We start from the raw sequence: 22,308 nt of genomic DNA, 5'->3' as shown, positions 1-22,308 counted from the left end.
GGGGTGTGGAAAAAATAATTTGAGGGTGAACTGAAAAGTATAGCTTTTGTGCGCACAAGTAGTGGCACCATGAAGAACCTCTCTCCTGAAATTAGTGTTTACATGTAAATAGCTGGTTCTTAAGGCTGTAATTAAAGTGCCTGCGGGGATGAAAACATGTTTGTGAGTTTCCACGATGAGACTTCCCAATAACACCATTTAGATTTACCGGTTTATGGACATCTCATTATTAAAATTAAATAAACTGCACTATATCTTTAATAGAAACCCCTTAGAATATTTCATTTTAAGTACAATGGTAAACATTTTCATATTAGAAAGTCATGGATGAAATTACTTCTTCAATAAACCTTCTGGATTGTGTTTATAAGATACAAACAGAAGGAATGGGAAAAACCCTTGTATTTACCACCACTTTAAAACCTAGTTGAAGTCTTTAACACATTTAACAAAATGAACCACACTCTTTCACCATTTGAACAAATCTTTCATTTTAATGACGCACTTAACGAGCTCCCCAGCACCAGTGTAGGAAAACGAGCCGACTGCGCAATTCACACAGTTCTCTTACACAAGTACCTGTGAAATAGCACGGACACCATGGATCCTTGGCGGAATCACATATACTCTGTGTTAAAAAATGTTTTGCGTAGAACATCGTAACTGGACAATAAAATATAAACGATACAATTCTGACACACGTGCTCTACTGCAATGTAGTGAAGCTGTGAGGCGACCGCAGAAGTGAGACGACTGTAGACTAATCCCCATCGCTGTCTTTGGGAGTAACACTGTAATTTTCTCACAACACGAAAACCTTAAGGTTTTATTTCTTGATTTCCAAAATAAAATCTATAACTACCACAAAACAGATAAGACTGGATATCCAGCATCTATAATTTCAAAAGTGAGAGTCAGTTATCTTGCAGTAAATGCTAACTATGAAGACGATATGGTCATTTTTTGATTAAAATGTATATTTTACCTTTGTTTTGTTCCACTCATGATTCGTTTTCTGCACCAATATGCTTTTGTTTTTCTAGACTAGATTAAAACCAAATATAACAATGAGCTCATTACCATTTCAGCAATTCTACCATAAAGAGTGAACAATTTAATCAACTGCAAATAACTTCCCACCAAATTCACTGGGGTTCATAGCTGTGCAGGAATGTAGAACAAGGAAACACAGGGACTTTTCCAGTCATACGCCCGACTCAAATACATCACTGTGGTGGCTGACCCAGTGTGGGGGGGGGGAAGACAGAATTTCGCCGCTCAGTGTACATTGTTACAGCATTTCCGACAGTAACGCACCTGCGCATGGTTAAACTGAACCCCAGCTTACTCACGTATAAAAGTGTAATAGACCAGATACGACTGTGCCGAACAGCACTCATCATAAATAAACCTTTATTTAAATATTTATCTTGGTCATACTTCGACTCTCACGACTCAATGAATTCCGAGGACATTAAAAACGGGCGACTCTTCACTCTAAAACAGCCCACAACAAGAAATCCCATCCAGATGTATTCAAGTACTTGCATAAAACAACAGAAAACAAAGCGAACGAACGCAGACGAGTGCGGGGAAATCTCCGAGACCCCAGGAGCGCTGCCGGCGGGGGCAGGGGTGTGGCAGCGCTCTGCACAGTTCCGTCAGGGGTCAAGTCGGAAGAGCCATCCCTCGTACGTCTGCCCTACATCTGGGACATATAGTGCGGGCGCCCGCTGTCCTCCAGGCGCCGGGTGAGGATCTCGCAGCCCGTCTCGGTCACCAGCAGGGTGTGCTCGAACTGGGCGGAGCGCTTCCCGTCCCGGGTCACCGCAGTCCAGCCGTCTGGCCACGTCTCATCCTGCCAGCCTCCTGACCGAGCCCCAGGGAGAGAAGGCAACATCAGAGCGGGACTCTCCTGAAGGGAGCCTTGCACTCGCACAAACAAGGGCTTGATGTTAATATTTTATGAATTCCAAATCACAGTTGGCCAGACGTCTCTTACCTTCACAGATCATTGGCTCGATGGTGAATACATGACCTGGCTTCATCACTCCGACTGCTTTGTTTTCTTAAAAGGGGAAACATAAAATATTAGGAAGGCTTATAAAGTATGAAATTAAATCCTTTCCAAATCAACAAAATCAATTAAACCTAACTAACGGTAAGGCTACTTCAAGAATGAGACCTTCGGGCTGGAATCAGAACACACTCCCTTTATTACAGTGAGAGAAAGAAAAACTGGTTCTGGAAATATTAACATTGCTCTAACTAGCACAAATCATATTTACACAATATACACACAATTCCAATTCCACAAAGCCGAGGTATGAAAGACACACAAAGCTTACTGCGCTTCCCAGGCTGCAGTGTTACTCACTGGCATAATGTGGCACATTGGGGGCGGTGTGGAAGAGCTTATGGATGCCGTGTCCACAGTAGCTCCGCACCACAGAGAACCCGTTGGCCTGCGCGTGTTTCTGGATGATATTGCCCAGCTCCCGATAACGGACACCCGGCTTCACTGCGACACAGGCGACATTGACAAGATAAGACAGCGGCTTGGACTTTGCAACACTTCAGCCTGATGTTTCAATTCCAGCACAAGTTGAGAGAAAAGCATTCAGTGACAAAACTTCTCTACATATATTTTGATAAATCAAGCTTGTAAACAAACCAAAAAAACCAAAACATTTCAGTATTTTGCTTGATTGAATCAAACAAATGCCGTCGAGTACCTGAGTCAATGGCTTGCATAAGGCATTCATAGGTCGTCTGCACCAGCTTTTTGGCAGCTTCATCAGACTCTCCAACGAAGAAGGTTTCATTGAGATCCCCGTGGTAGCCGTTCCGATACACAGTTATATCCACTGAGAGAGAGAGAGGGGTACACGGACGACCGCATTAGTACCTAGAGCGTGCACTGCGGCCAAGAAGGAATACTTCCACTTGTGCGGTACAGGCTCACAAATGAAGACCGCACTTTCGTCAGACGAGACCTTTCAGACCTGCTCTCTTTCGAAGATCAAGAAAATATTTTGTGAATTAAACACCCCGGGGGGAAATCACATGTACTGGTAATCAAGTTCAAAAGTGGAACAGAATCATACGACACCTTTTAACGACATTTGCCTCAGAGGTTTATTTTATTGGACCTGCCAAGTCAAACGTAACACCTCATCGTGAACGAGAAAGGAAGACTGATGGGATTAGAGAGGCCTGGAGTGGCCTTGGCACGTTATTAGAGGTGGCAGTTACTAATGGGCAACTATTGGGTTGCCAATGGTGGTACCTGCTCTCCAGTGTCAAACACTCAAGACTTAAAGATAAATGGGACAAAATAAAGCAAATACAGCTATATCCTTGTTTGCATTAAGATTATGGCCTAGATTTAAAATAAAGTTTGCCCTACCCGCCAATGGCAAATTACACACCTATAATGTGAATCACATCTCGGTCAAAGATCTTATTTGGTCTAGGCTTTACAATGTTTGTGTTACAGATATGCTCTGAACCGTTAGTAATTCATAAATAAAATGCATATAAAGATCAGTGCTGGGAAACGGCTGAGAACTGTGTTCAGCTTCTGTCAAAATAAAATAAAACCGCATTTCCTCCACACCCCCAAAAACCTTGCAAACGGTCAAAGGTTCGGTTTTCTACAACAGCAACAGGCAGAGAGTCGCACCGTTTAAAATGTCTCCGTCCTGCAGGGATCTCCTGTCTGGGATCCCGTGGCAGATCACCTCGTTCACCGATGTGCAGCAGGACTTGGGGAAGTTGTAGTAGTTCAGCGGAGACGGATAACAGTTTCGAGCCGTGCAAGCCTGGAGCGTGAAAGGGGCAGACAGACAGTGAGAGGCCTGAACTGAAAGAAAGGAGCAGAAGAGTACGGTGCAGAGAGACAGAGCCAGCTCCTCACCAGATGCACGGCATGGTCGATTTCCTCGGTCGTAACTCCAGGCTTCACCATCAACGAAGCGATGTCTAAGACTTCCCTGGCAAGCTGTGAACAAGGTGCAATGTCTAATTAGTTCCATCGCCACTCAGCTGGGTCTTAGACAAGCCTAACCTCAGAGAAAGAACCCAATGGCAGATGCGCAAAACTTCAAGTCTTTAATGTTACAGGTTTGATCAACGACAAATCAACTAAATCAGTGTGTATAGATTACGCATGCAGGATTGTCAACCTTTATAATACTGCAGTACGGTTCTGGGAAAGCACACGAGACCAGTTGTGACTGCAGTTTGAACTTGATGCTTTTATGACCTTAAGTGTCATGCACATGTGCTCCTAACTGGGGTTTCTCACACGAATCCTTACCTTACACACAACCCTCATTCCTTCTATATCTTCTGGTGAAAGGATCTTAATTTGAGAGGTTCCCTTTAAGGCCTGTTCAGATTCAGACATTCCTAAAAAAAGAAAACAAGTTGTATTTATTAATTTATGGAACCAGTAAAAGAGCACAGATAGTTACTGTAAATGGATGAGTTGGGCTCAAGAGTCAGCTAACTCTCAAACTTCAAATAAGAGTCCACTGAATTAACACCCTTAGAAAAATAACTGATATTTTCAATTGCAGGGAAGATCGAAGTGCTGGGGAACTCCTACTCAGTTACAGCAGGAAATGATGGTATAGGAAAAGAAAACACATAAGACTGGAATAAACCACCTCCTTTTAGGAACGGTTGAGAGTTAGCTTCCTCTTAAACGAACAAAAACAGCAAATACATACATACATACATAAATAAAAGCCACTGATTGCACAAGACCACACTCATCTGATCAACAACAATGAGAAACCCCAAGTGAAATGGCTAGAGGTCTGGCCCCTAGGTTTACGTTCATGATTAGCATTAAAAACATACCTGCTAGGAGCCCAACTTCTGCTGCTGCATAAGCAAGGCAAGAAAAGAGCTTTTATAAATAATCAGCATGTAGAGTCCTGTGAATAACGCTTGTGTGGGCGGGGGGGTGCGAGGAGGGTTACTCAACTTAGATAAAACACCAACCCTTCTCACACGGACCACCACCACTCCTCGCCAACATTCTAGAACATCACTACCTACATTCTAGGACGGAAGGTCAAGCTTTGACAAATGTGAAGCTCCACTAAAGAGGGGGCAAGTCTAGCCTAGAAGCCACTAGATCTGCTTGCATTAATTCTGAGAAACGGCTGGTTGTTCATCATGAGCCTGCAAGTACCTCCAATAAAATAACATTTACACAGAAGGCTGCGCAACAGTTGCAGAAGGTTCTTCAACCTCCTCTATTACGGACGGTTATTGTATGGAGTAAGAATATCGGTTTGCTTCCTTACTTTTACGAAGGTCAAACTAAGGCAATGCGAGGATAAATCCACGAGTGTCGACCAGGTTACATACATCTTTGGCAGCTACACCAGCACAGCACTTCAAATTTAAGGATTTTCATCAGGGACTAGTTCAGAAATTTTGTCCAGAACAGACTTTGAAAACATGAAAACTATTGAATGGTATGGAAAACGACATGAATATCCTCCTGAAGTGCTGGTGCCAAAACAGGAACAAAGCAAACCTGTTTAGACATGCTTATTAACTATGCCTGTGCAAATAATTTCTTCACGGTGTCAAATTTAAATGTATCCTTGTCATTTTTAACCAGAATATGCACTAAATTCAGCTTGTCGGCTCAGGGTTAATCCCCACTCTTCATACAAACTGGTTTAAGACAAAATATTTACACTATTATGCTTGTATTTGTTTGGAGAATGGATGCAATATTAAGTTAAGGCTTCTACAGTGTTTGGCATTAGCTTCAAGCAGCAGCGACGTTCTCTGGGATGAATTACCGGTGTTTGGAAGTTACTTTGCACTATTCCGTTAAAAAAAGCAAAGCATTACCGTCACAGTCACCGTTCTTGTGATGGGCCTGCGTAGGACACGAATAATGAAAATGAAGACTGAGGCTGAAACACGGGACGGGCTGGTTTTCAGATTAATCCGCCCTTTCAAATCAGTTGATATGCACTTTGCGGGTAAAGACGCTCTACTATAGGACCTTTAGGATGGTCTTAGATCGGTTATGTAGGACACATACTTACGCAACAGTTCTGCAGCTGTTGACAAGAAATGAATGCACATTACATATTTCCACCTTGTGTGGACAATAAAGTATTATTGTATTGTATTACACTTGGTCCAAATATCTTCGCTATGCCCACCCTACAGATTTACATTAAGATTACAATCCCACGCAGAGGATTTCATGTCACCTCACTACTACAAACCACTGGAACATGAAGAGTACTAGTGATCATTTTACGTTTAAGTGATTTAGTTAAGTCCAATCACCAGCAGAAGACATGGCTTGAGTAATTAAAGTCTTACATATCTGAATAATTGAACTATGATTTAGACAATTTATACCCAAATTAAAGTCTGAAGTGATGAGCCACAGCCCAGCAGTTTTAATACTTTAAATTGGCATTTGCTTACGAATGAGAAGATGACTAAAGAAATCAAGATGGGGTTACAGTGGCTTACAAACTCTGAAAACCTGAGGGTGGCTCTCTGTCTGCCCAACGGAAAGTCATAAACCAAGTAAATGGCTTGGAATTTGCTGGTTGCAGGTTTCGACTTAATCTAGGCCTAACTCATCAGCAGCTCAGGGTCGAATGAGAAACACAGCAGGCTCTGTTTGACCAGGACCAAGAGCACATATCGCTGGTGGATGGGATTTAGCGTAGGTTTCCAAAGAAGCATTGTGTCAGAAAAAAGTATTCGTTATTTACGAGACAAAAGACGTACATCACACTCTATCCTGTTAAAAATGTATCTTGCACAAAAATCCACACAGACAGAAATACACATTTAAAGCAAAATAGAAAATTACCTAATGGGTGATCAGCATAATCTGGTCTCTGGATATAACTTGGCACAGGTCTCATTGGAGTCTACACAAACAAAAAAGGCACACTGAATACATCACACTGAGCACAGCAAGCCATTACAGCACACAGCATTGGCCAGCGAAATCGAAGAACTTTAAAATGGGGAACATTCCAAGGTCCCGTCTGCAAAAAGGCTTTATTCATTACAGCACAGTCCCATCAGCGGGATAAAAGGATACAGCAGAATTTAATTGGCCGTCATTCGTTTTCAACAAGGTAATCAGTTGTTCATTCTGTGGTACACCGAACTACGCAATAACATGGTTCTATGCCTCGTAATCCATCACAATTTCCTTCGCTAATCCGCTAAACTGCTTTCATATTAGGTTTTGTGTTTATTCAATTATTTAATTAAGGAGTCACCCAGGAGCAGAAATCAATCCCTCAGGACAGTAAAGCAGACCATATTGCATACAGTGTTAGTACTGCTCTCTGTATTGAATTCAAATCAGTTTCCAACTGTGGAGAGTTCGGAAGCCAAGCATATATTAGTAATTGAATTCGACAACGCACTATTTATTTTGTGAGATATTCACATAGTAAGACACTGATGTACATACCAGAGGGTAGTGCGGCCGAAGTTTGCCAGTAAATCGGTAGCCAGGCCAGGGGTCTGTATTGGTGTCGTTATCCACATTTTTCTTCGATTCATCCTTGGTTTTCTCTTCTTCTGCAACAGAAACAAGACAATATACAGAATCTGGTTCCATTATACTTACATGTTTTATTGTACTTTCAAATTAACTTCTTTTGACTTCGACTTGGTGATTCAGCAGTATTTGTTTTCGTATATTTGTCAGCAAGGGGCTGAGAAACACCAGATAAATTATATTTTAAATCGGGCAAGAACAAAACAACGCAAGAATGTTTGCCGTGACAATTATGGGAAAGAGCAGTAGCATTTTTATTTTGGTAAACTAAAGAAAATTAAAACATAACTTGTAGAGAAATACTGAAATATCACAGTGGTAATCTCATACGAGGGCCATATTAATCAAGCAATGTTACAGTACAGTGTTAAACGAAGGCAATTTAAACAGCTGGATTAATTAGACCTTCCTGAAATGTGGCATCCATTTTTCTTACCCCCCTAGGCAAATTATCAGTTACTCTCAGGTGTGTTATAAAACTGTAAAATGTTGTGGGGGAAAAATATTAAAATCCTATCCTGCCTTTGTCCTTGGTGTGCTGTTACTCCTAACTTGGTTATCAGCAGCTCACATTCCTTTCTTGCAACATATTATCTGCAAATTACCTTCCAATGCAACTGGCAATGTAGAGGTTAATGACTATTATTCACGAGTAATGATTATAATATTGATGAGGCTTAGTTTAGAAAGCCAGTGAAATCACTGCTATAGTTATTAGAAATGATCAGACACTGATTATAATATGTTAAGGCCCCTTGAGGGTATGTCCCAGAGGGGGTATAAAAGCTTTGATCTACCTCAAAACTTTTGGGGAACAGTGTCATGCTGGCCTAAAATCCTGACTAGAACTGCCGACTCCAAAACTTTTCCCCCCACCACAATGTCATGCACTTAAACATGCTCATTGGTGTTATATAATGATGTGTATATAATTAAAGTAATTGATTAAAAAAAAAAAAACATACTTGCTTTTTTGTGTAGCAACTTGTGTGTAGCCCAGCTCCCTTTAAAGCACTCCTGTAAGAAGGAAAATAAACAGGTCCTTAACCAATTGTTCTCAAGGTGCCACCTGGTGAGGTTTTAACTCTTGACTTTGTCCACACACACAAACACAGAGTACAGGAAAACAAATTAGACCAAACAGCAGCCAAATAGTGTGTTTTGTATCTGCTCTCTTGGATTACCTTCTGGACTTTCCAGTACAAAGTGACTATCTTAAATGAAATGTGCTTCAGAAAGATAAGAAATTCAATATACAGTCAAGCAAGATAACATTCAGCATTTTCCCAAGACACCTCCCAGAGAGAAAAGCTCAATCATAATTTAATTATGTTATCATGTCTGTCAACCCAAATGTATAAGGATAGCATCAACTAGGAAAAAGTGCCAAATAATCACTTTAAAAGGGAACTAAAAAAAAAAAAAAAAAAAATCAATAAAAGTTATAAGGAACTCACCCTGGAGTTTGGACTGAATTACAGTTTACCTTAAACTGACAGACTCCTTATAATGGTTTGTGGATTCAGAGTTTAGCTGGAGCACTCGCTCCTTTCAGCTTAGAAAAGCTCATCTTAATATCGGTGTCTTGCAGAATGAGCAACACATAAATGGCACAACATACAGCACCTCTTACAACAAAACAAAATGTGCCATTTTTACATTCAATATACCAGTGAGGGACCAATATTAGTGAGCCATGACTGTTGAACTAATAGATTAAAAAATAAATACATGACTTGTTACAGCTACACCTTCAGACACTATTACAGGACTCTTCAGAAACCTACTGACACCAGTAAAGCTGCACAGTACATGTGAATTTAGTGGCCTCACATTTTACACAGGGCAGCAATTACTGCATGAGATACTGATGAACCGGATTGAGAACAAGGAGGAAATTATGCATCTATATATTGACAATGTTACAAAAGCAATAAAGGCAATCCTTAATAATAATGTATTTCATTAAATGTCAAACTGAATTGAATGTTTATTAGTAACATAACAGGTGTGATATTTTCCACGATTTCTGATGGAATATGTATCCATTTCTAAAATGCCACAGTACTTCTGTTAAACAGTAGTAGGCAACTTAAAAATAACTTCAGCTGATGTTATCAAGTTGCCCTGCCCCCCCTCTGTGCAGCGTCACCGGGCGAGTTGTGCAGAATAAGCACGGCCTCAGCTGGAACCTACTCCCAACAGCTGCTCTTCCCAAGCAAATGTCAAGCAGAGACACTCGAAGACTGAACGTTAAATGTTTGATCTGCGTACGTCTCGTGGTAGCACAATCGCAGAGACTTGTCTGACAGCCTGTGGCTTTACCCTAAAATTATGTTTGGCAACGATACTCTTTTGGTTTACCCCAGAGAATCCACTACAACGGTGAACAGGGTATGTGGTTTATTAAGCTTTTTTGCAAACAATCAATCCAATAACACTGATACTTCATCTGTAGTGGCAATGCTGCAAGACAATATTGCCTATTCAGAAATGTGTATGAATCGTTTCTCTAGGCTTACGTAAAACTCCAGGCATCTTTTCATAGCCCATTAAACTCAATCTGGAGTTTGGAGCAACAAGAAAAACTCTAATGGTTTCATCATCAGAAACTTCTCCTCCCCATCTACAGCAAATGGCTTAAAAATGTGCATCCTTCAAAACCATGTACTGGAGTCCATGCCACACACTATCACAGCTATGGTGAGGGTGAGGGAAAGCAATGTCAGACTACATTAGGACAGTGCCACCATACATGTAGTCAAGTGGGTTGCTTAAGCAAGAACAGGCATTAAATTCTTCTTAGGTCAACAGCTCCAGATCAAGGCGCTCAGGGAGCATTTTGTGAAATCGATCAGCTACTGAGCGACATCACACGAGCCTAACATTTTAAAGAACTTGTGTGGCGATACAGGGATTGCATTTGCATCATTTGTTTGGATTCTTCCACTTAATAAAAACAGGCGTTCTTGGTTTTATATTGTAAGATGACGGGCAAAATCGCATCCAGTACAATGCAGGATGAGTCTCAATCCTGCTGGCTCTTTGCAGGACAGGAGCAGATGAGGAGATCAAAGCCCATTCATTGACTGCCACTGTCAGTTATAAACAGGCATTCATCATTAAAAAAGAAATAAGGAAACTGAATATAATGTCAAATGAAAAAAATCCTAATAGTTTAAACAGCACTACTGTTAGAGAACAAATTAAAAGTGCAGTCATTTGTTTACACAAATCATACGTTACATAACGCATAATAAATCTTGTATGTGATTTATACTCGTTTAATAAAGGGATTGTATTGGTAATTATTGGTTTGGTCTCTTTATGATAACATCAAAATTGTTACCTTAACTGTTACACATTAATAACGTGGTTATTATTTCAATGGAATCATCACGATAAATCTGCCTGCTTACATGCCTCTCATTTCTTCAGAGATGAAGATTAATTTGCAGTTCAGTTTTGTTTTGAACACGTTTTAAAACAGGTGCCAGTAGTTATTAGTCCATGCTTCAATTGTAGCACAGTATCTCTACAACTGGTGCACTTCATCGCAATCTACCTGTCAGGAAAACGAATCGAGCTGGAGTAGTTGGCTGGACGGCAGTGGATGATCCAGAAGGACAGTTTCCACAGCCATGCTGTAGTGAAAACACCCACATCTGCATGCATGTGCGGGAGCAGGGCTGTGCGGGGCCAGAGCTGTGCAGATGAAGGGCTGTGCGGGGCCAGGGCTGTGCGGGGCCAGAGCTGTGCAGATGAAGGGCTGTGCGGGGCCAGGGCTGTGCGGGGCCAGGGCTGTGCGGGGCCAGAGCTGTGCAGATGAAGGGCTGTGCGGGGCCAGGGCTGTGCGGGGCCAGGGCTGTGCGGGGCCAGAGCTGTGCAGATGAAGGGCTGTGCGGGGCCAGGGCTGTGCGGGAGCAGGGCTGTGCGGGGCCAGGGCTGTGCAGATGAAGGGCTTTGGGCGACCCTTGCAGCTCCTCGGCTCAATGAATGACTGACGAGCGAGCACAGCGGCCACGTCCACCGCCGTCCACACACAGGACTCGCAGACGAGTTATTAAATACGCAGACGTGAGCAGTCTTGCAAAACGCACATCGTAATTCCCAGCCTATAAAAATGAGTCCTAGTTTACAGGGACACGAAAGTTGTGCACAACAACAGGCCTAGACTAAAGCGACATCCACAGACCTCAGTAGACTACAGAGAAACGCCAGCAATGAATGGGGCAACTTGTCGGATAATCGGGAAATCTCCCAGTGTGAGAAGAATGACGTTTCGGATGTTTCCAGAGGCACTTTTTATTGAAATCAGGTGTGAGGAGCACCTGAAGTGAGCGCCCAGGCTGTAGTGCTTGCCCTGTGAGCCACATGTGTTTCACACCGGCGGCAGGGCAGCAGAGCAAGAACCAGTTACCTGCGAGCAGAAGTAGGAGCCCTGGATCCCCAGCTTGATGCAGGTTGGACACTGCAGCTTGGCCTCGCTGACACAGCCCTCCGTCTCGCACTCCCTGGTTTCTGGAGCCGCCATGCTGCCGCTCGGATGCAGGAGAGAGCAGCGGGGAGAGGGGCGTGGCCGGCAGCGTCACGGCGCAGGGAGGGCGGGGCTTGGAGCGTCGCGGAGGACCCCGAATAGGGAGGAGCGGGGATGCGTGCGGCCGTCTACAGCACTGCCTGATTTCCCCCGACACTGTTTCGGCTGGCTTTCATTCATCTTTCCCCCCCAATGTGCTAATACTGGATTTCCTCAGTTACAACGCAAAACACAAAACAAAACAAAAACAACTAAACTAACAACCACTGGCGAGCAAAATAATCAATATAGATGTGGTGGCAGTCGTTTTACAGGGGGCGCCAGTGGACTGCCTGACCAATAAATCTGGAGACTTTTATAAAGCATGGTGGTTAGATATTGGACGTAATGCTTTGGCTTTTATCCAACAAAGAAGGGATATAACTTATTCAGAAAAGAATCGAGAAGTACGAGACAATGTATCAAGAGTTTATATTTCAAATGAGACTCCATTTAAATTTAAAGTGTCTGAAATTACTACATATGACTAGTTTTGACACTGGTATTAGTGATGTATTGTTTTGTACGGCGGTTTCCATGCATTAATAATTATTTTAAGCTTATTTAACAACACTGGTCAAATGAATTCATCACGTTTGGGTGTGCGTTCTCTTCCAATGTTCCAGGTTTGCAGGCTGCTATCAGTGATAGTGTGGAGTAGGTTACTAGTAGAAAGAGTTATGCATAATTAAGTGATACAGGATGTGACAGCGGTGCTTATGGTAGTATAAAAACAGATATGTGTTTGTATCCTCGACAGTTTGTGGATGGCAGAAGCAGGGATAATATAGCAGTATGCATGTAGCTAACACTATCTGTACACTACATTGCGTTAGGTTATAGTGTTTTGTAATGTAGTGTAGTGCAGTGCTGTACTATCACACACTGTCACTGATGCATATTATTATTCCTAACCTGATTTGGATGAAGTTACTTTAATCATGGTAACAAAAAGGGATTGTAACTGGTCCAGGGGTTAATAGGCAAGAACACAATGGCTATTTAATATAATGCTGTAATGCATTGTAGCGTCTCATGTTTCTCCACTGAAACTCTGCAAGAAAAAAAACACAGTGGGACGCAGTGATCTTAGGGAACCACACCAACTATTATTTCCTTCTGATTACAAGCTTACTTAACTCGATGCTTTCTTTACAAAACAATAAAAGAAAGCAGTCTATTCGGGGTTCGTGCAACATTTATCGAATCTTTCATAGATTGATATACTCTTTTAAAGCCCGTCCACATTCATCCATATAAAGACGTCAGTCCTGTTATTGTCATGCAGGTTAGGTTATAACTTAAAACTGGAAACAGGTTACTTTTACATTCATTACTACTTGGTTTAAGAGGGCCTGAGTGGAAAGAATGTAATTGTATACAACAAAAACAATAATAATAACACCACAATATTTAAGTAGTTAAATGGCAAACGTTCATTTATTCACATGTCCAAGGAGGGTGTGGCAATGCCAAAGCTGATTTGCATTGCGGTGTTACCTTTGCAAATAGGTAGATTTTACGGGAGACTACATACCCCACAATCCTCCTAGGCGCTTTCTGAAAGGCGCATGCGCAGCTGCCAGAGGCTACTTGGCGGCGTCATGTGACACAGCTGAGCCAATCGGCTCTTATGTCTCCGCAGCCCGAGCATCAGACCGAGTAAGATGGCGACCGCGGAACCGGTGAGTGAGTGCATTGCGCCGAAACGTTTGTTTTTGTGGCCCGGGGTCGGGAAGCAGTGGCGCCCATAGACACTCAGAGTCTAATTAAGACGCAATAAATCGATAAAGATGGCGGACGAGCGGCTGAAGGTGTAGACGGGTCGGGTCTGAGCCCGGCGGCGGTGGCGGGAGAGTGTGTTGTGCGCTGAGCCGCGGCGCCAACAGCACGGCGTGAGTCACCGCGCACTGTACTACTACTACCACCACCACCACCACCACTACCACCACTACTACTACCACCACCACCACCGTCACCACCACCACCACCACCGTCACCACCATTACAATTACCACCACCACCCCTGTGCCTGTCTGTGTCAAGGCCAAGGCCTTCTCGTCCGCTCGGCTCTCGCGTCCTGTCAGGTGGACCGAGGTGAAGCCCGCTGGTCGCGTCCTGGCGCCGGGCTGACTCCGCACGTCTGCGGGGCTCGATTGATCTGGTCTGGAGGAGTTGTCTTGGGCACGCAATGTAGACACCTCTCCGCTTCATGACAGTTGCAGGAACGCTTATCTCCCTTCTCTGCACATACATGTTGTCGATGTGTTTACATACGAGATAATCATCTATTGACTGCACCTTTTTACCCCACTAGTACCAACCAACACTGCAGAACCTGGCATTAGAATGTCAAAATATTTATTTTAAATTAAACTTCAGAGCTAATTTCTATTGTATGTGTTTTTCATTCAGAATACTCCTCGCCAGGTGTATAATACAAACATACATGCCTCGGCGTTTTCTATTAGAATATAGAATTTAGAATGTAATATAGAACCCTTCAGTTGTAATATTCCATTACTCAAGCTGTTGATCTTTGTGCCAATGAGTGCCAACACACGTGTAGATTGAGCCGACGTTGTAGTGTGCCAGGTTGTGAGCCAAATAAAACAAGTTATTCTGGCTTTTGTACGTCTCCATAGCTCTGGGAAGGTATCCAGTTCATCCATTTGTATTATGTTTGAGTAAATGTAGGTGTTGCACATACAATGTGTATGTTGCAACAAGTTGTTTTAACATTAATGAAAACGGGAATCCCATGGTTTGACCCATTTCCAGTTATGGACACTGCAAAAGTGTACCAGTGAAGCAAGAGAACAAATCTAATCCTGTATTACACCCACAACTCCAACAATTTATGTTGACGTTTTTTAAACCCTGAAATTAGACAGACATATGCAACCTCAAATGTGTTTTGAATTAGATCAGCAATGCTAGTGATGGTATTTGATAAGGTGTCTTAAAGTACCTGCTTAAGCCACGAAGACGTTTTAAAAGAGCAGAATTATTTTGAAGGAGTGAGTTTCTTTTTTAGCTTTTACAACATCACAATGTTTTGGGGCACAGTGACAACTCCCACACGCTATTGAACCTTTTGTTGTTTTTATTGGTCACTACTATTCTGAAGACAAAACTACAACAGAAACCATGTATGAAGGAAAAAGCAAACCTATTCACAATATTATAGCTTTTTATATGTTCCTTATTGTACATGGCCCACACAGTATGGATTTAGGTACATAGACTCCTACTCGGTGTAGGAGTCTCAGTCCCTAACTCTGCCCAACACAGCCTGTTGCTGCTGACAGTGCAATTGTGTTGCCAGACGTCCTGCCAAGCCTGCAGTTTTCAGCTTCTGCCAGATTGTCTCACTATCACTATTTCACTATGTAAGCCTAATGCTGTTCTAATAATTTAGTTCTGTATTTGTTCTTCCATTAACCAAACGTTTTTTCAATTATGCACAAGATGCACATGTTCTAATTGAGTACTTTTCCCCTTATGTTATGTTATATGAGTTATAATGCAGTTTATTATGAATGACCGGTTTAATTTTACCCAATCACAGTTTATTTCATGCTCAGGGGCCACTTCATAAAGTAGATAAGAACAATTCAAAATAAAAATGCAATTGGGTACAGTTTTGTAAATTTTCCATTCACAAGTAGGTAAAAGTTGTTATGTGGTCTACGGTCATTTTCAAAAACTGATCTGTATAAGCATTTGTTAGCTGCACACTGGTGTAATCGAACATCATATTAAGATTTACGCTACATGTAAAATGCACACAAGCCTGTGCTGTGCCGTGTAGAATCCGTCACCGCTGATCTCAGTTGCTGTTGTAGTCCTGTATGAGTTTTGTGTCAGAGCTTGTGATAAATGAACTGCAGTGTCTAACAGTGCTGCATACCTGCTACTCGGTTACTTTAAAAATAACTGGCAGAGATCTTTTGTGTTGCCATATGAAATTGTTTAGATTTTTTTCCATATATGTAGACATGCATTGTTTCTGTTTACATCCTGGGCTTATCATATCATGTAATGTCTGTGTTCAGACAAGTTAAAACTAGTAAGCAGGCTAGTTTTTACCTGGTTTTGAGTCTTCTGCATGCTGTGACTGTATTTAGCCTAAAACTTATTCTTGAACCTCTGTTTTAGAATATTAACGCTGTACTGCTAAGTACTACAAGTATTACATTGGTATACCATCATAAATGTATCTTGACATTTAATCTGTTTGTTAGGCTAGTTGAGCACATGTCTGATGCCAGATTTGAATGGCTGTCACAGAGCTCCCAAAGAAGTGAAACCCTTTATAGCTACAGCCTGGCCTCCAGAAACCAGGTATTTGTAGTTTAGTTTCAGGATCTTTGTAATGTTTGAGGGTGTAGACCCTTATCTTAGTGTAGGGGAGCAGGTGAACATACAAAATGGGGTCTGGGGAATGCTAAACAAAGTAAACATAACTCTTTGTTGGGCATGCTTGTATTGAGTTTGCAGTTTGTTAGAACAATGTATTATATAGTAAACATCATTATATCTTTACATGTATGCAGGATACATTTCTCAAACATGTAGGCCTATTTCACACTTGTTTTTTTTTTCAGGAAACCACTTCAAATCCTGCAAATTCCGAAGAAGAAAAAACAGAAGTAACGGGACAGGAGGTCGTGAGTCCTGAACACTACATTAAACATCCACTACAGAACAGGTAGATTTACCTTTTGTGTTATTTCTTCCCCCTTTTTTTATTTCCATATGTATTACTGAAACCTATATTTTAACATGATTACACCCTTAATGAATGATCACACTATGTGCAAGTGACAGGTTTTTAAGAACATTTCCAAATAATCAAGAGGAGCCCATTCACCCCATCGTGCTCGTTTGGTGTCCATTAATAACTAAGTGATCAAGGATCCTATCCAGTCTGTTTCTGAATGTTCCCAAATTGTCTCTTCAGCCACATCGCTGGGGAGTTTGTTCAGATTGTGACGCCTCTCTGTGTGAAGAAGCGTCTCCTGTTTTCTGTCTTGAATGCCTTGAAGCCCATTTTCCATACTGTCTTGAGGAAACGTGTATGAGGGACAGACAATTTAAATAAGTAACACCAAAATGTTGGAATTGTCTTGCTATTTTCAACATATACTTTTTTATCCATAGTATAAATTTCCGCTTTTATCACGGTTTGTTTTTGTTGTCTTGGTAACTCTGTAAAGTGTCCCGAGGTGACAGTTTACTACTTATCATAAACCTGCATGAAATGACACCCTTCTGTAAATATTTAAACTGAGCCACTTACAAATATACAGCCTCTAAATCTGCTGAATCCGGTCTTCTGTCCAAGACATTGTCAATGCTTTCCTTTACATCACATGTAGATTTGCCAAAGTAAGTATGCAAAGAGGGAAAAAAAAAAAAAAAAGCAACTTAATGTCAAAGTGGTATAAATTTTGTATTCTAATATGTTTTCCATTAGCAATTGGTAACTACTTTCAACAAACTTGATTTATCACAGATGTTTCATGCTCTGTGAATTCCTGTGAACTTTATTAAAGGCAGATGGGTGTACTGTATTTATTGTGTGTGTTTTCCATTATTGCAGATGGGCTCTTTGGTTCTTTAAAAATGACAAAAGCAAAACTTGGCAAGCAAACTTACGTCTCATCTCCAAATTTGATACAGTTGAAGATTTCTGGGCGTAAGTAATTTATTATTCATATGTTGCTTTTCAATATTTGTTTTAAATGTAACTAAATGGAATTAAAGTATTTAGATGCATAGAATCCATAGAGACCATATTTCTATTTGAAAATTGGAGGCTTGTTGGATTTTAAATTACTTATGCAGCAGCAAAAAAACTTCCCTTTTTAGAAGGAAATTTAAGAATCTGAATTCTTCTTATGGCCGTGTTTTTAAGATCTAGTCCTCAGACGTATTTGGGGTTTGCAATACACTATTTGAAGTAATTAATGAGCTGACGAATTTAAAATGTACAAATTTAAAACCGATAACTATTATACAGGACCTTTAAAATCTGCTGCTGTTTTATTATTGAAAATGTAATGTTCATTAAAAATATTGCTTTTTGTAACTTATCTTCAGTCTTTGCAGTCTCTAACTTCAAATAATTAGAAAATATAAAATAAATATGTTGAGGTCTGCTTTATTGGGAAATTATGAAAAAAACTGTAATTACTCCTAATGTGTGTTAAGGCGTTCAGAATAAAAATTTATTTCCGGCCTTCTCTTCCATAAACAAAACTGTTCATTTTGCTTGAAAGGAAGGAGAAATTGAATTAAGACCTGTGTCTCATCAGTCTTCAAACGGTGTCCTGTTTTCGACATCTCATTGTTGTCACTGCCTCTTTAACGGTGGTTTGTCTGCCGCTCCGCTGTAATCAGCTTCCATTAGAGTTACAAATTAACTTGCGGTGCACTTTGCCATGTAGCAGATGGAAATCTGGTCTCTCGGGTAGGTTTCCCCATCATATTGTTTGTTGGATATGAAGGAAACTATCTGTGAACATAGATTTTTACAGCCTGTTTAATATTACAGTAAAAAGAGGTTTATACAGTAAGTGCTGTCAGTAGTAATAATTATGATGCCAGTATTTTATTCATCCCTTTACTACAAACTACATAAGAACAGATGTAATGAACTTGTAGGATTAAAACAAAACGTTCCTCTTTCTGAACTACACTTATCAGTACCAGTCAGGGGCAATGATCGTCTACACCTTTAATCTAATATTATTTCTGTGTATTTACAGTCTTTATAATCATATTCAGCTGTCAAGCAATTTGATGTCGGGCTGCGACTATTCGCTTTTCAAGGTAGGAACCTGTTCTTTACAATGAAGCGATGGCTTTGCATTGACATGATATAGACCACAGTAGTTTAGTCATGTTTGGTCGTCTCGCTGGGGTCTCTTTGGGGTCTCACCCCTGTCTTCCTCTTGTGTACATTCATGGCAGCTTCATTTGTAGTCTTTGTGCAGTTTTCTCTTAACACTAGGTTGTTTTGTTTTTCTATTGCTGTTCTTTGGGCTTCAAGCCTATTCCTGCAATAATGCACAGACTGGTTGTTGTGTAGGATGGCATTGAGCCCATGTGGGAGGATGAGAGAAACAAGAAGGGAGGAAGATGGTTGATCACTCTGTCAAAACAGCAGCGGAGAAGTGACTTGGATCGGTTCTGGCTAGAAACTGTGAGTATCGCAACCAGCGCCATGTCCACTTGAGCTGGACGGGGTGCATCAAACGTTTAACCGTGCTAATGTTGAATGTTTTGGTGTGACGGCAAAAACTTCTACAGCTTAGAAACAGTTGTAGTTTCTCAAAATATTTGAATGTGTTATTTTGTAGAAAGAAGTATAGCGAGGAAGATGAGTTGCTTGCAAGGCAGGAGTGTTCATAAACAAATGAAATATTGACTTTCTGCAGAAGATACTGGGATTTGTGCCTCTGATGAGATAAGCTCTCCATCAAAATGTCTGCTTGTAAATGAATAAAAGCACCTGGAAGGCCGGATCTGTGTATTTGTGTTTCCCTGCGACTGGCACATGCAGTAGGGAAAAAGGTTAACCTAGTAGAGTTGATTAGCCCCAGTACATTTTCATAATAGTAGAATCCCATATGTGTCCAAATTCCCAAGATCTAGTTTTATCATCAAGTAGAAATGTAGTCTGCCCTGTACAGATGGCTCTTGTATGCTGACTACTGTCCTGAATGCATTGCAGCTCCTGTGCCTCATAGGAGAAGCGTTTGATGACTACAGCGATGAAGTCTGTGGCGCAGTAGTTAATATCAGAACAAAAGGGGATAAAATAGCAATATGGACAGCTGATTATGAAAACAAGGACGCTGTTACACATATAGGGTGAGTCGTCTTTCCCCCATATCTTCATTTAATTTAGTTTGTTTTTGAAGAACCCAGTGGTCTGCTAGACAGGCCTGCAGCACAAAATGCACAGTGGAAGCCCAAAATGTTGATGAGCAATATATGCACAATTCAGATTCTTTTCCAGCTTCTTTTCCCCCCAACAGGAACACGGCTTACTTTGTCTAATAATTAGTGAAAGTATCATTAAACACAGCTGAAGTACTTTGGCAGCAAGTCCACTTCACAACATGTGAGAGGCTCCGAGTGAAATAACACGAGCTGTTGTTTGATGTGATATGGATGTTGCAGAGGTTTGATTCTGCTGCCCGGTTCAGCAGTGACTGGACCAGTACTGTCCAAATGCTTACTATTGCTTGAGTGATGTGTTCAAGTTGCATGCCATACATTTGTGTGTAAATGCTTAATTTACTTTGTGAAACACTTACACACTAGCGAGGGTCTGCAGGGTGGGTGTGTTTTTTAAACTTGCTTTTATTAGTAGACTTGTGCTGTAAAATGTGCTTTAATAGTTCAGCAGCTTGTTATTTAACTCTCTTCATAGAAGTTCCTTTCATCTGTGATATTTGTATTGCAATAGACATCAGTACTGTGGATTTCTGAGCAGAGAAACAATCATTTTGTTTTCTTGTTTTGTATCTTAATTTTTTTTTAAATGTTTTTTTTCTCCCACAGGAGGGTTTACAAGGAAAGATTAGGAGTCCCAGCAAAAGTGGTAATTGGATACCAGTCTCATGCTGACACTGCCACCAAAAGTGGTTCCACCACCAAGAATAAGTTTATTGTTTAAGAATTTGATTCCCTCTCTGAGAAGGCGCCGTCAAGCGATCGAGATCGGGGTTAAAACAAAGCTTCTTCTGAGAAGAATGGACTGCAGTCTATCGATTTCAATAAATACATTGATTTAGATTGGTCAGAGGCTCTTCCATTATTGACTGATTTAAAAAGAAAATCACGAAAAGAAAAGCAAAAATAAACAAGTTTTTGGTTGTATCGGACCTCCAGAGTCCCGTGGCTGCGCAGTTTCACCTTTACTTCAGAAATGTTGCTGTTCAAAACATTAGATCGAAGAACTGTGTTCATATTTTAAAGCTTTGTGTGCTGCTTGAGTTGGCCTGGGAGGAAGCGTGTCCAAGCTTTTCATATTGCTTTGTGCTTTTGTTTATGTACAACTGAGTGCTCTTGCTGTAATCCCTAGTAATATTATCATTTAATTTATTTCATTTATTCTCCCCCAAGAGTTATAGCTTTCTTAATTCTATAACTCGGCTCCTTTTTTTGTTCTTTATTTTTTTTTTTTTAAGAAGGGCTGGGACTTAAAATGGGTGAAATCAAACGTTTGTGATTTGCTTTCTCTTTAATTTTCTTGAAGTATTAACAATTAAACGTTTGTTTTTTGAGGTTCAATAGAAAGTTTTTTATGTTTTTTGTGATTTTTATTTTTTATTATGTAACCTGTAATTTTTACATTCCTTGCTAGAATAGTAAGATATAACAAATGCCTTTTGTTTTATGTTATGCTGTATTTTAAGACCTGTATTCCTTAAGATATACTTTGCTTTGATTGATGCCTCAAGTAGAACACAGCCCCTTTTCATATCAATACAGTGTAAAGAATACAAACTGTAAATAAATGTGTACAGTGAATTATCTTTATTTAGGCAGTGCAGCTCTTATTGACCAAGTTCAGTTTGCAATCCCAGGAAATCTAATTGCAGAGACTGTTCGCGCAGCTGCATGAAACGATGGCCTGGATTTAAGAAGGTGCTTAATGTGTTGATGTAGCCTCTCATGGTGAGGAACAGCTCTCTGGATGTGTATGCTTTATCAGCTTGTGGGAATCATGTATTGCCAATTGAAAACATTTTAAAACCAATCAAATGCTAGGTTTTTAATTGCAATACTTATTTTCACTTTGCCGTATTAAAATGACCCGTCTCTTCATAGTTGTAAATGAGAGAGGTGTATAATGTGCCAGTGGCAAAACCTAATGTCTAGCATGAGAAGAAGCAGATGCACGTCTTTCTGGAGAGCTTGGCCTTGCAAGTCATGTATGACGTTCGATCTATGTCACGCACAACGCTGATGTTTGTATTGCAGACCACAGACACTGGAGTAACTGGGCAGCTGAGTATTTGGGGTTGCTCATTTTAAAATGGCAAGTAATGTCCCACAGAAGTCTATCAATTCAAATTAAATTGGCTGTTCTTCAATAGAAAGGTTACACTTTTCCAAATTCAAGTAC

At 40.8% G+C, this 22,308-nt stretch overlaps 2 protein-coding genes across 2 annotated transcripts; one reads left to right on the top strand and one right to left on the bottom strand.

The window, feature by feature from the left end:
• Window positions 1-474: 474 nt before the first annotated feature.
• On the bottom strand, window positions 475-12,160 carry metap1 (methionyl aminopeptidase 1). The gene is made up of 11 exons (XM_066720766.1): window positions 12,003-12,160; window positions 8,548-8,599; window positions 7,493-7,602; window positions 6,875-6,935; window positions 4,322-4,413; window positions 3,920-4,003; window positions 3,686-3,824; window positions 2,736-2,867; window positions 2,378-2,521; window positions 2,003-2,068; window positions 475-1,869 (listed from the first exon to the last, which is right to left on the bottom strand). The coding sequence occupies exons 1-11, from the start codon at window positions 12,114-12,116 to the stop codon at window positions 1,703-1,705; spliced, it is 1,161 nt and encodes a 386-aa protein (XP_066576863.1). The 5' UTR covers window positions 12,117-12,160; the 3' UTR covers window positions 475-1,702.
• A 1,592-nt stretch (window positions 12,161-13,752) lies between these two features.
• LOC136766895 (eukaryotic translation initiation factor 4E-1A) lies at window positions 13,753-21,719 on the top strand. The gene is made up of 7 exons (XM_066720765.1): window positions 13,753-13,843; window positions 16,769-16,872; window positions 17,767-17,862; window positions 18,935-18,998; window positions 19,258-19,371; window positions 19,903-20,042; window positions 20,739-21,719. The coding sequence occupies exons 1-7, from the start codon at window positions 13,826-13,828 to the stop codon at window positions 20,851-20,853; spliced, it is 651 nt and encodes a 216-aa protein (XP_066576862.1). The 5' UTR covers window positions 13,753-13,825; the 3' UTR covers window positions 20,854-21,719.
• Window positions 21,720-22,308: the final 589 nt, after the last annotated feature.

The sequence above is a fragment of the Amia ocellicauda genome, chromosome 13 (assembly GCF_036373705.1).
Source record: "Amia ocellicauda isolate fAmiCal2 chromosome 13, fAmiCal2.hap1, whole genome shotgun sequence".
Lineage (NCBI taxonomy): Eukaryota > Metazoa > Chordata > Actinopteri > Amiiformes > Amiidae > Amia > Amia ocellicauda.
This window is presented reverse-complemented; position numbering and strand designations above follow the sequence as displayed.